This window comes from Phaethon lepturus, unplaced genomic scaffold (assembly GCF_000687285.1).
Source record: "Phaethon lepturus isolate BGI_N335 unplaced genomic scaffold, ASM68728v1 Scaffold57823, whole genome shotgun sequence".
Classification (NCBI taxonomy): domain Eukaryota; kingdom Metazoa; phylum Chordata; class Aves; order Phaethontiformes; family Phaethontidae; genus Phaethon; species Phaethon lepturus.
Window position 1 is genome coordinate 2,205 of NW_010529441.1, and position 14,768 is coordinate 16,972.

The 14,768-nt window shown below is 39.0% G+C and overlaps 1 protein-coding gene across 1 annotated transcript; it reads right to left on the reverse strand.

Annotated features, from left to right (window-relative positions):
- Window positions 1–12,586: 12,586 nt before the first annotated feature.
- Window positions 12,587–14,403, reverse strand: LOC104618350 (flap endonuclease GEN homolog 1-like; the record flags this gene model as incomplete). The annotated part of the gene is made up of 2 exons (XM_010283923.1): window positions 12,587–14,034; window positions 14,260–14,403. Coding segments are annotated over 2 exons (1,592 nt in total), but the record flags the coding sequence as incomplete, so codon positions are not given.
- Window positions 14,404–14,768: the final 365 nt, after the last annotated feature.

A 14,768-nucleotide genomic window follows, 5' to 3' on the forward strand; every position in this document is an offset into this window, starting at 1 on the left:
ACCTACCCACCTTTTAAGTAGGGACTTTATTACCTAGTGGTTTTCAGCTGATATTTAGGAATGTCTTTTTAATACCCCTGTTAACAGAAGTTGAAAGGAGATTTGACTATGTGGTTGGTCTTTAATGTCTACTGGCTACTTCAGCCAGAAGGAAAGGGCAAAGCTGGGGGAGGAACAAGAGCCAAACAAGGTTTATTTTACTCAGAAAATTAAAAGTAACAGACCTTATCAAAATAATAGAAGCTGGTTCGGTAGGAGAACTCCATTATCATTTACTGCAGTTTGATTGTGTCAGCTTTCACATTTGGTTTCAGAAAATTTTGCCTACTGTAATAAAGTTGATTTATTTCAGTTTTTCATGGGAGAGGTGGAGGGTTACCTGTTGCAAACATTTCAAGATCATCAGCAATGCCTCCTTTTCTACCCAAAAGCATACATTCAAATTTAATAAATGATAAAGTACAATGCAGTTTATCTCCAAGTGTTCCTTTTACTCTCCCCATGAATAGCCTGATGATTGCCTTTGCCATGTGTGATAGTGGTTCCACAGAGCTTTTTAAAAAGCTGTGATAGGACCGAAGGGTCCCAGAGAAAGTTCAAGGCTTGTACTCTTGCTTTCCTGCTGTTGCAGTGGGTGTTTGTGCCCTGTGCTCTAAATGGTTCATTTTGCAGCATGATGAATTTTCCAAAACGAGGTAAATCTTATAAGAAATTCCAATAGCCAAGAAAATTGCATTAAAGTCGGTAGCAACTATTTCTAGTTGAGCTGCACGGCTGAAGAAGGGTGTTTGTGAAAGGAACTATTTTTCAACTGCTGTGATTACATTTCAGCTCAGGCTGTTCCTTTTCATCCACTGAACCTCCTCATCAGTATCTGCTCATTTCTTCCTCCCCTGTGTCCTCGCACTGATGTGCAGAATTGCTGCATGCTGCTAATAGAAACCATGTTTCATCTTGATGCTAAATGAAGTTATGCTCTGGGCACAGCCTGCAGTTCAGTTTAATAATTATAAAATGGATCGATAGTCTGGGTAAGAGACAACATACAAGTGTTAGAATACGAATTTTATTTAGTTTTTACATATTTCACATTCTGAAATAAAACGTTGTGTGCTGTGCAAGCCACCTTTCACAAGCACATGGTTAACCCGTGGGTGAGGAGCATTGATTTTAAACTGCAATCATAAATTTCTTGGCAAGTTGCTAAATTTTAATTTTAATCACATTCAATCCCACAAAAACCAAATCTGTCTTTCGGTCTACTGACAAACATGAATGACATATGAACTTTGGGGTTTTTTTTTTTGCATTTGCTCTGAATGCTTCCATTAATTTTGCCTAACAAATTAACCTCGGTGTTATAACGGTCCCATGAATACATTTGGGTAAAATCATTCCCATTTTTTTAATAGGTAAACTACATACATACAGCAAGTTTTCAGATTATATGAAATTGGAGGGAAGCGGTTAATATATTGGAGAGCAGAGCTGCCATTCAGAGGGACCTGGACAGGCTGGAGGAAAGGATCCGGGCGCAGCCCCGGGAGGTGCAAAGAAAGCAAAGGCAAAGCCCTGTGCCGGGGCGATGATAACCCCGCGCAGCAGCAGAGCCTCAGGACGCCTGCCCGGGAGGCAGCAGCAGCAGACCCGGGGGACCTGGTGGGTTGACAGACTGGAGAAAGCCCAGCAAGGGGTCCCCGAGCTGGGCAGGGGACTGGCGAACGCAGCGCAGGGGGAGAGGCGCGGGGAGCTGGGTCTGTCCAGGCTGGAGGTGAGAAGGCTCAGGGGAGACCTTACCGCTGCGGGCAGCTACCCGACGGGAGAGTGAAAAGATGAGCACCAAAACTCTTTGCAGAAGTTCCCAGTGGAAGAAAGAGAGACAACGAACACATCGAGTTCCCAGTTTTAAAAGTCTTCAACCATTCAGTGATGCATTATAGGTTTCCTGGTGTACTTCTGGTAATAGAAGACACCAATATTTTTCCTGCCCAATTAGATTTTTGGACAGTTGTGTTTGGGTGGCAAGGGCATGGTGCAGAGGTGTGTATTCTCCACTGCTGAAGACCCTGCTCCCTTTCTTTGCCTCATGATCAGCTTTTATTTTTCACCTCTTCTCAATTTTTCTACCTCTAGCTTGTCCAAGGCTGTTCAGGAAGTCCAAAGCACAGGTTATTGAATAAATAGTTACAGCATATAGTTACAGATAGGGGCTCAGTGAAGGTTTTAAAGTTGAAAGAAGTCATTTACTTCAAGTCACCATTGTTTAGAACATTTATATTCATTTCTATTTTTGAAACACGAGAGAACAAAAAACCTAAACTGCTACCAGAAAAACTTATGTATGGGCCAGTAGTAAGTCAATCTTATAAATTTATTAGGGCAAACAAAGAGAAGGTAAAACGTAGAACTAGTGGGAAAAAGGGATTAGCAGCCAACCTCTTAGCTTGCTTTCACTCTGAGAGCCTGTTTAACTGTATGCCGCTGGCCACCCCATCAGTCTGATGAGACACAGACATCTGGTTTGCACCCTGCCTAAGTTCCTGCTTAGTTAATGGTAATTGGGATGTGTAAAATCGGTGCATGCATGAATAAGCCAGTACATCTTACAACAGCAGGTATGCAAATCTTGAGGGCAGCTGGTCCTGGTTAAAATTCTGTTCTCGTCGGGTCCAGTTTGCCGCAAACCAGGGAGAACAGTAAAGCACTGTTTGAAGATAATCACACAGATGGAAAATCAGGTCACAAATGTCATGTTCACAGCTCTGCTACTGACCTGCATGGCCACAGAGACCCCCATCTCCTGCTCCTGTTCCCCTACATCTCTCCCTGCCTTAGATACAGACCGTGTCAAGGGAGGGATTACCTCTCTGCAGAGATCTTCTGCGTGATGCCCACCACAGAGGTCAATTTAAAGCTTGTGACACTGTCTTATTACAAAATAAATACTGTATAAATGGAGAGAGTATCAGAAAACAATTAAATCTAAATTGTCCAGATAATATTGTTTTAAGCCAGCTGAGCCCCCAGAGAAGAAATTTTCTCAAGTAAAGACTGGCAAATGGGTTATAGCAAAAAATTAAAAAAAAAAAGGAAAAAAGGGAAACTTAAATTTCCCTGACATTGACCTGCTCTGTCAGGCTGGGATGCGCATTCATCAGTCTCTTGCTCTTATCTGATATCTGACATTCTGCGACGAGTTGAAAGCAAAGCAACACAGATGGATAGTACTCTCTTTTGAAGAACAAAATGTACCAGGAACTGAATTTTCAAGTACATTCCATGTGAAGTTAACTCTTAAATTGTAGAAGCAACTTTTAAGAGCAAGAGAAGGAGGGAAAAAGAAAAAGAAAGCTCAGAAGGGCTATTGGGGATTCCCTATTAACGTGCATATTAAAGTGCATATTTATATGCACTTTAAGCGAACATTTACATAGTCTCCGTTACTTTCAATGTACTTCAGAGAATGGCTGATCAATACTCATTACACAGCTTTAAAAAGGCTGAGCATTCCGGGGTGATGAGCCACATCCCCCCAGATACAACACACAGCCTGAAGCCAGCTACATGGCCAGACACCTCCGTTCTTGGAGTTTTCCTGAGATCAGACAGGCTCTCCTCCTCCAGGGAACCCAGCAAGCCTTGTCTTCTTTCAGAGGAGAAGCTCCGTTTGGAGAAATATCATTTGCTCAGGGCACAGGAAGGAATTTCATGCAGGCAATTTTAATTAGTGAACCCAGCCTACCTTAAGAATGAAGTCGGAGATGGGAATGAAATAAGCCCCTGGCTCACAGACCTGGAATTAACCATTATGATCCAGCAGATAAATCAGCTGATTATATTAAATTTTAGACAATCATGAGGGATGCAATAGTCCTGTTTCAAATCAAATATTCAGCTATGTTCCTCCTGAATCCTGTGACTTCCTACTTATTTTGGGGTCAAATAGTAAACATTAAGAACATCCTTTATGTATCCTAGGTTACACACTTGATATTGCTCACATATGCTCCTGGTGCCAGTAACACCCTGGTTGTTTTTTCAAGGCTTCTTCTTCCATTGTAAAGGTAGCTATCCTGCCCAGAGAGTGAATTTTCCCCCCCTTTTTTTTTTTAATAATAAAGCAAAAATTTAAATAATATTTAAGAAATGGCTCCATGGCTGTTAATCTTTTCTTGAGTTCACTTGGTGCCAAAATTCTTGAAGTGTCCTACTGTAAGAAGTCCCATTTCAACAATGAATTCAAACCTACAGAAGAAGCCAATCTTTACAGCTCAGTGGGCTTTACATCAGACTCTGTATTCCTTTAAAATCTTCTATGAGGACTTTCTCTAGCTTAAAAGAAACTCTAATGAAAGAAGTTGAAATATATTTTCTGTTGCATTATATAAAGGCCACTCAAATTCAGCAACAGGATATTTTCTGGACACAGATTGTATAATTATTTTTTCTAGTGTACATCTTCAGAGTGATTCTTGGAGCTGCTTTTGCTCCTAGATCTTCCACCTGGTAAAGAGTGCATGTAGGTGTCTGGCCAGGGGCACAAGCACTGGAAGGAAAAGATCAAAGGCCTGTAAATGTGTCAAACTTTCAAATGCAAATCACCTGCCATAACGCTGCTGAGAACAAATCCTTCATTATCACCATTCTGTGAAAGGCTTAAATTAGCCTGAATTGGTTGAAAAGAACAAGAAAAAGAAAACCATTTATCTTCCTGTGAGTTTTATTACCTTTAGATTTATTTGGCTAATGGTCCGATAGCCCACTAATCAGAATATCTGCATAACAAATTCTTCAAATGATCCATAAATAAAATATGTGATCACATAATGTTTCTATTAAAGTTAAACCGAGATCTGTGACAATGGGTTATTAAAAGAGTACTTACAATAAGCCATTCTTTTTAATCGCCAAACTATGAGCTACTCTGATTTATGAACTAACAATTATCAACTGAGTTCTTAGCTTGACTTACAATTAGGGGAATTTTTTAATGTGCACTTCTTAAACTGTATGTTCTCCTGACAGATGCCATACTCATCCTTATTTTAGGCTGTTATTATTCTGAAAACATAATTACTTTCTTAAAAGATCCTGTGTCTTGGGTTTTTTATAGCTAGTTTCAGTATTGTAGTGGAGTATTTGATTGATCTAATTGACTAGAAGAGCAAGAGTTAAAAAAAAAATTGCACTATACTGAATCTTTATTTATAAGGGGAAACCCTAGCACTCTGTTCTGTTAATTGGACAACTGCAGAGAGGTTAAGTGAGCTTTACTGGGATCTTTGAAAGAGGATACGCCTTGATCAGAAAGAGGATACGCCTTGATCAGAAAGTGCTCAGTCAGGATGGACGGGGTGGTGTCTGAGGGGAGCTGACTGGGGACCCTGAGCTCAGCAAGCATCTTCAGAAGGTGTCCTTGAATGGGTCTGGAGAGACCCCCTACAAGATCTGTGTTGGTAAGTTTTATCTGCATCAGGGACACTTTGTACCTCACTGGCTCTTCTGTTGGTCAAAGTTTTGATATATTCCCCCTCTGAAACATTCATCCTGCCACAGTCACCTACTTGGGTTATATTCTGAATTATGCAATTGGTTAAACACAATATACAAACTAGAGTCTTTTTCCCAGGGGCAAGGAAGAAGGTTATATGAGCTCATACAAGGTTATATAGATACCTACATGCACATCATGGCAGGAGTACCCTGCACTTTGAAAGCTTTTCCCCATTCACTGTTATATCAAAGCAGTTCCAAATCTTGGGCTTCTGTGGTGAGGGTGGCCTGGCAGTTGGAATAAATTTATGATTGCTGAGAGTAATTTTGTTTTCTGCATGTCTAATTCATGGTCTCCCAGCACAAAATGTTTGGCTTTGTTTTTTTAATAAGAAAGAACAAAAGAAAAAAAAACAACAAACTTAATTTCCTGGTATATTACAAGATAAATATGCTATTGCTAAGAAGTTGTTGCAAGATCCACACCACTATTACTGAAGAAATATAATATTCTTGAACAAATTTTTCAGTTCTGTGTACAAATTCAAGTACCTTCAGTGCAGGACTCACATGCTCATTTTACACAGTTATATTCTTCAGCTTATCAATGCAGCGAGAAGAATGTCCTCTCTGTAAGACCTCAGTGGCAGGCTATAGATAACAGAGCAAAGGACAAGAGGCTTTTTGAAAATTATTTATGAAATCTGCTATGGAAATCAATCAGCTCAGGATACCTTCCAGCCCACCTTCCAAACCACTAATACCAGAGACTGGAACGGGGAAGGTGCTGGAGGAGTGGTGCTGGAGAGGGTTTTTTCTGGAAGATAGAACCAGACTTTCCAATTGAAAAAACCAAAAAACAAAATGGAAAATGTCATTGTGAATCCTGCTTTTTTTCTACATTATACCTCAGAGCCTTTTAACCATGTGTGCTTTCTTACGGTATTGCCAAAAAGAATAGTCATAAAACAGGACAACAGAGTAACAAATTCTATGAGCTTTTGTGATTAGCGTACTAACCACCTTAACAGTTGGCAACTAACAGTAATACTTGGAGAAAATATAAATAGATCATCAACCAAAAAGAATTAAAAATCACAGACAAAAATTATGGGGTTTTTTTCCCATAATTTTCCCCAAATGTTTCCTACAACTTTCCCCAAATATCCATCTTGCAAATTCTAAGCAATCTGCAAGCAGTAATACTTGGAATTTTTAGAAAGGTAAAAAAGAAAAGTCCAGAAAACAGTGACATCCTCTTTGATGATGGCATATCAGCAGACAGCAGAACGAAGGTGTATTTGTGCTTGGAGACATGTGGGCATGATCCCATCACCTCTGTGGAAGGTGAGAACACCTACAGATCTTACACATCTCATGATGTTCAAAATAAATGCAAACCACTATCTGAAATCATGCTGTAAAAGATTAAAAAGGTAATAGAGAAGCAGAAGTAGACGTTGGGCTGTACGTGCGTTACTACAACTTATGGTAGGAGCCAGACAGAGGAGGACAGAAGTTTGGCACAGGTTTGCACAAAGGCAGAGTTGCTGAACTGAGTGCCTTGGGCTCTCCCAGGAGTTTATTCTAAAACTGATAACACAAGTGCTTAGGAATACAGGATTCATATATGCCCTATGCCACCCTACTGCAATATCTCCTGGTCCTCTGCTGCATCTCCTGAACTTCTCCAGAAAATCAGCAGCATCTTCTTCTTTAATAACCCCTCATGTACCTCCACCATGCATCCTCCATCTTTTTTGATCTGCCTGATAGCCAAAAGATAGCCCATGTCACAGCTTAGGGAAGCACGTGTGAGCTGACTGACCAGCATCAGAGCCACTGCTGATTTCTTTCCATCAGGAAAGCCATGAAAAGTCTTTCTCTCTTCCCTGAGCAATTGATTATCAAGAATTTATAGCCCTGAAACCATCAAATTTGGTTGAAATTGAACAGTTGTTAAAAAACATCAGTGAAGGACAAAGGGAAAGAAGTCACACGACATAGACAAGGCATCTTTCCATAAGGCTTCGGGCCCATAACTGGGTGGTGTGGCTACTCTCCCAGAAGACAGATGATTTGAACCTATCCAGGCCAAGAACACACCTAAAATTCTCTATTTATTAAGAACTTCTATGAAGAAGACACCCCACATTCTTCTGTCTATTCAACAGAAGAATAGAGGCCTGATTAAGTCTACTAAGCAGCAGTTCTGATTCCCCACCCTCAGGAAACGTTCATATTTCTATAAACTCAAAAGAATCTAAGAGACTGGCAGCCAGTACTGCTAAGCAAGCTTTCTGGAGAGAATTACCCACAGTTAAACCACAAAAACAATTTATGTATTGAAAAATGCAATTAATATAACTGTCCCAGTGCCATAAAGTCATCTACAAACTGCTAATTGCCCAATCCTTCAGCAGCATCTCATGAAAGATGCTGTCTATCCCAGCAGCGTCTTCCTTGGTCATACTGAGACATCAACCCTTTAACTAATTAGAAGAAAATAGATCATCACCTCCCACATTTCTAACTGGCAGGTCTCATTTGGTAAAGAGGCCACTCAACAATTACAAAAACTAGCAACGTCAGTCTGGATGAAAAGTCATACAAAGCCCCTGTGCAGTAGGTGTGCACGTGGCTTTAACTCCCAAAGTCTTTTGTTCCATTAAACTCCAAGCCTTGGGCAATCTGATCCTGAGCACAGGGCTCTTTTCCACCCATCTGCAGATCAAGTAGCCAATTCAGCTCACTAGTGCAAAGATTCAAAGAAAACATCTAGATTCAAAGAAAACATCTACAGGACATCGCATTGGGCTGAGCAACAAGAAACTTAAAGGCTAAAGCTGCTCTGAGAGCTGGTGTTCATGTCGGACTGGAAAACAATCTGAATTTGACCTGAAATAAGGCCACAAATTTCGTATTTTTGCAGCAGATAAAACTTGGACAGCTTCTGGGGTTTGCTATCTTGTCCATCCGTTGTTATGTGGTATTGCTGCTGGGGCAGCACCGGGATGTTGGGACAGAAGGAGAAGACAGCACATAAGGGTTCATCTAGTAAGTTTACCCACAAATTTATTCAAAGCAGACCATGCTCACACTTCCTCCCACCGCATCCTTAAGAATACCCATAGCTTGCTACAGATCAACCTTTGTCAAGAACGTTTGGTAGGCCAACTAACTTGTCTTGCAGCTTGGCTGAGGAGGTGGTCTAGCAGAACAAATTGCATTTTAAAATAAGATATTAAAACGTAAATGCTAATGTTTAGCTACTTCTATACTGTCTTGGCATTAAAAACATCCCTGCTAGCTTCTTTTTCTTCATTGTATTTTAGTCAGGCAGCTAATTCACTTTAAATATCCATCAGGAGGAATTTTAGTATAGGTAGTTGTTTCCATGGAGCAAAATTTTCAAAGGTTATGTCCCTTTTTCCAGCTGTGCTCAGTCTTTGAAGTGACAAAATGTCTCCAACCCTGTCAAGGGAAATTAGGATGGGGGGTGGAAACGAGGCTTGGGTATAAGGAGCTTTTAAAACTCAATATGTGAGTAATCTTATTAAATTAAATTAAGTTCAGTATTGATAGTAACTATGATGCAGGACACATGAGCGAGATAACTGTGCAAAGAGTGGTTCTGTCACCCATCGTAATTTTGTTTTCTTGAAAAAGTTAAAAGTGTTTTGTTTCCTGAAGGAAAAAGCGCTAAATCTAGCGCGAAGTTTACTGTTTTGTCAGTAGCACTTAGGTTTATAACAACTCTCAATAATATTCTAACCGGTTTCCTTTTATCTGCTGATATAATACAGCAGGGTTTGACACCTTTTTAGACATGAAAAGACTTTATCTTGTCTCAAGTAACAGCTGCCATTCGTCTCTTTCACCACTATATTTCCAAGTATCTTTCTTGACATAAGAGCACAGAGCCAAGCCTCTGCAAAACTTCAAAGTTAAATAATCCCCTTCTCCAATTAGGAAATTTCTCTGTTAAATAGCAAAAGATTTATTGAGTTTGTCAATTCTACCAATAAAGTAGAAATTGGTAAATGCAACGAAAACTAATTTTTCCTTTTGTTAAGCATGTTCATGCATGTTAGTAAGTATTTCAGTAATATCTTCCAATGAAAAAAGTAAGAGCATGCATAGCTTGTTAGTGGGCTATATAGAAGTTGAGGGGCGGTTTTGGGGTGTTTTTTACATTCTAGTTTTTTGTAGCTCTCTATGTATATATTCCATGCAAACAGTATTTATTTTCCTTTCTGGCTGATTCCCCATGGACCTGAAATAGTGAGTTACAATCACAAGGAATGCCAAATAAATGTTTCCCTTTGTGAAGCTATGCTAAATAGATTTGCTACATCTAAGCAGATGTTTAATACTGTTTGTAAGTGGAAATAATGGTATTTATACTGCTATGACAGAACCTATGGATCTGCTCTAGATCTCCACAGGAATTATTCAAGCTAGAGGGATGCTGACATCAGCAGTGACAGCCCAGGTAAAGTACTCGGGCTGGTACAGTAGTTCTGCGGAAAAACTTTCAGAGAAGCACCTGAAGAACGAAGGATCTTTTACTTGCCCCAGCCTCACAGCAGGTATAGTTTTATTACTTGAGACGAAGCACCCTGTTTGGGCTGATCAAGACAGATGATACATGCAAATATATTCAGGGCATTGGGCTGATGCATCACATTTTTATACTCACAGCCAGTTTAACATAATCTTGTAGGAATATTTCCTGCAGAAGAAAGTTTTTTGTTATACACACTCAATTTACTTAAACATTTTCTTCAGAAGTGTGAGAGGCTGCAAAGCAGTCAGCTTTGGCACAGTAAGAACAGTTCCCAAGAAGAAAAATCATCCCTAATCTTTAGATTGAGTAAATTACAGAAAGATGAGAAATCAATCTCCCTTCTGTAACAAACCAGAAGTTTAACTCAAGTAACAGTCACCCCCAATGATACATGTTCTTGTGTGTATTTGCTGCCATGAGCAGCTATAAGCTAAATGAGAGAGGGCATCCTATACAGTTGTTTTCACATCTATTGCTGCTTCTAAACTAGTGGCAGAAAACTTGCACTAAATTGAGATGGATTGCAAATTAAAAAATTGAAATTTTTGTGCTTTTCATGCTTGAAACCCGGTTAATTGTAGCGATAATCAGCAACATAGTCTCTTTTTTTCCTCTCTGTGGTTCTTAATACCTTATGATTAAGTCTTATTTCTGGTTTCCATCATCCACAGAACATGAACTTATAATTTTGGCACTGTATTTTCAGCGAATCATCCATTAAAGCAGTCATCCCAGCCAGATCTGGAAAACAAACAAAAAATCCTCCAAGAACTGCTCTTGCCCCATAATTCTAAACAAAACCCTAAAACACAGAAACCCACACACCGTGGGTGCAATTGTATAATCCCTCCAAGAGAAGAGTGCATTCCCATACACCAGGAGCAAAAAAAAGTGAGGTCATTCACATGATATTGGCATATTTATTAATCAAAATCCAAACTATTGATTCCAACTTCCAGTATTCAAAATCAGCAGTAAGGAAAAGTATCATACATAACAAATACAGTATTTTTCCACAAAAAATGGTCTGATCTCTCCACTATTGACCACTGCATAAGGAATCTCTCCAATTACGGTCCTCAGGTGACTGCTACTCTTATTCTCCTTAGCAATTTTATTCTTCTACCTACCCATCAGACGGGGAGGTTAAAATGTCTCCAGAAGAGAGAAACCATCTTCAAAACTGAAAATAAGTTTCCAATGTTTTGGATTTTTTTTCTCATTTCCATAATACAGCTCTTATTTGCAAAAATAACTATAAATAAACTTTCTGCAGCTGCCCACAGAGCAAAATAAGAAACTACCATTTTGGCTAACTACAGATTGTATTATCTATAGCCTACCTATTTGTTCATTAAACACACCTGGAATTTAGCTTCCTAACTTTCAAAGCCTTCGCCTTTATGAAGAAAGAACTGACATTTTCATTAAGGCATGGATATTTTAATTTTCTATTGTTAACATTATATCTTGGTAAGAGCAGCCTTCCTTCCAGCTGGTCCACAGAAGAAGATATGAACACTTAAATGCAGGCAAAGAGGCATTTTCTAGTAAGCTGTTGAAGATAACTCTTTTTTTTTGTGTATGGACACAAGTTGCTTCTATATTAAAGAGGTAGGAAGAACACCTTAAAAAATGCAATTGTATCCAAGTTCCTCATTTAAAAACAAGCATTTACATGGTATTATTCAAAGAATCTGCAATATCATGATTAAATTTTGATTTTCTGTAACTTAACCTTCATTATAGGTAGAAGTGAGTGTTAGATGGGATTTTATATCTTTAAGAAAAAAAAAAAAACCCCATAACATCCAAATGATAAATGTTAATGAAATGTGATGGCTGTTTTAATCAAGTATTAGATATGACAGCTAAAAAACCAGAATATCCTTACATGACTTATTCCATTCTTTGGAATATGCACACACTCAAAGAACAGTTTATTATAGAGCATGGCAGATATAAATTTAGCTACCCTGCAAGGTACATCTGCTGCGTCTCTCTATCTGGTCCTTCAGAGATAATCAATACAGCTAGCATCCCAGGATTTGAAAACCCATTTTAAAACTAGCAAAATTAAATTAGTGGAGCAGAATGGAAAATTTTAGTTGGAAATAGCTGTATCACTTTGTCTTATCAAGAATATCCAACAGCAGTGCAGGCACTATTTTAATAACTAACTGCTGTACACAAAATCCTCACAATTGGCTGGGGAAAAAAACCTTATTTCATAAACAAACCTCCCTGCTACCTTGTATACTATACCCCGATTCTTATGTATCAAGTTCAGAAGGTTAGCAGGTCCAGAATAACTGGCACTTGCCTATAATCAGCTATTTGTTACTTTTGCTAACATTTTAATTTCATACTTAAGCTCCAGTATGCAGTATTTCACAGCACTTGATTCATCAAAACTGCATCAACCTAAAATTGATGGAGCATACTGCCTAAACTTTGAGAAAGAACTCCGTAAGAGCTGAAGGTTCAGAGTCAGTTATTATCACAATCTTTTTTATGGAGAGCCTAATCGATTTTGATTCTTCCTTTTAGTCTTTCAGACAGAGGAAGGGGACTGTCTGCCCATGTGTAAGTTAGAACAGCACTTTCGGATTGCTGCCTGGAACCAGAACTTGACCTCTCAAACGGTTGCTCTGGACTTTGGAAACAATTAACTTCCCCCACAGAGAATGGTTTTAGAGATACTTGCAATGACAAACTATTGCCAGCTTTTCTTAAATTGGTCTTTTTCTTCTGCCCTTTAATTATAAGGGCCGAGTCACTGTTTGTTCTTTTGTTAGTAACAACGTTACTCCTTTTCTTTGTAAAACATTTTTTAAACTGACCAGGGTTCAGTTGCCTTTTCCGCTGCTCATAAATCAGATTTTTATTCATGTTCCCACCATCACTGTCTTCACTAGAAGAGCATCTGTTCTGACACACACTCTTTTTATAAGAAGTTTTCCAAGTTGTTTGAGTACAAGCTTTTTTAATGTGACAGCCAGTTACAACATCTGCTGGCTTTTGAGACACTGGAAACATTTCACACCCAGGACGCAGTGACTCTGTTGTTTGCCCACTGAGGGCTAGAGATGTTGAACTGCTTATATTACAGTCTTTTTGCTTCATTTCAGCCAGGCTGTCAGCTCTTTTGTACTGACCTTGATAAATGCTGGATTCCCTTGCATAGTTTTCTGATAGCACATTTTTACTTTCCTGCACTAGTTTATTTAACTGACACGAAGAAGAGACATAATCTTTATCAGGATTCGATGTTTCTTTTGTTTGTTTAAAAGATTTCAGAGATTCCGGTTGCATTACATCTTCAAACAACGGGTTTGATGGAATGGAAGTCATCTTAAGTATTCGCTCACTCCAAGACCACTTCTGAAGTTGTCCCATAGCATCCTCTGAAACCAAATCATCTGCACTATCAGAATGATGATGATCAGACTGCATAGCATCAGAATATTCTAAGCTATTTCTTACTGTTTCATGACCTAGTGGATGCGAGTGTTTTATGTATGTAGTTAAGTCAGCTGCTGGATCATGGGTATGACCCCCATGGGCTGGTGAAGCACTGAAGAAGGTTCCTTCCCAATGAATACTGCTCAGCTGTAGATCAGCTGTTGCAGAGGAAGAGGATGATATCCCTGAAGTTTTAGTAAATTGTGCTGGCAATACAGGTGAGTCAGCCAACGTACTCTGTAAGAGCAAGTAAGGTGATGCAGTCAGAGTGGCTGCTGATGCTGGCAGTTGAACAGTTGTTATGCAGGAAGATGCAGCTAACACTAGATCTTTTGATTCAGTACTTCTCTGGTGTATCTCATCTTCTGGGGGAGTTTTTATATCTGACTTGGATTCTTGCACAGGAAGAATTCCACATCTAGATTTTAAATTAATTTGAGACAGAAGATCGCTAACTTCATCGTAAACATTTGATAATTCCTTTTCTTTTGGTCTGTCTTTCCTGTCTGAAAAAAATAACACAGGTATATCAAAATGGCATATAAACTACAGTTCAGATTTCCTAGTGCTAGTATAAAATGGTAAGATAAAAGCACAGTCCCTTCAAGTTATCATGCCCCGATCTTCGTAAAACATGATACTGCTCAATAGTGGGAGAAATGTTTGTTGCTTTTGCTTCTTGTATTCTGGCAAGTAGCATAAGTTCATAAGAAATAAGCTTTTGGACTTACTTTTCTGTTTCTTCTTCAGAACTTCTGACTTTTCCACTTGATAAAGGGCAACAACATCAGGATAAGCAGCCTGAAACAAAGACTGCTCTTCTACTGTGACTACAAACAACTCCACAGGCTCATCTTCTGCATCAACATAATGTTCTAAAAAATTAATGGATGTACATTAGACATCTATGATACACACATCTCAAAGTAGGGAATAAGAAAATCAAAGAACAAAAGATTTGAGTATGAAGAAGGTATGTAAAAAGGGCAATAGTACAATGTTTGAGATTTATCTACAAGTAAAACCTTTTTCTTTCTGCCAGTCTCCTGGCACAAACGGGCACTCTAAAGGTAGAAGTCTGTCACCACAGAAAAATTTCTAGCTAGCAAACAGTCACAGTTTCAGGCACATAGTGAAATAAGATATGAAATACAGAGTCCAGGTCTTGTTAACATGTACCAGAAAAAGTACCTGAAGATAGAGTCCCTTGTTTGCTAGGTATTTTTGATGTTTTTTTTTT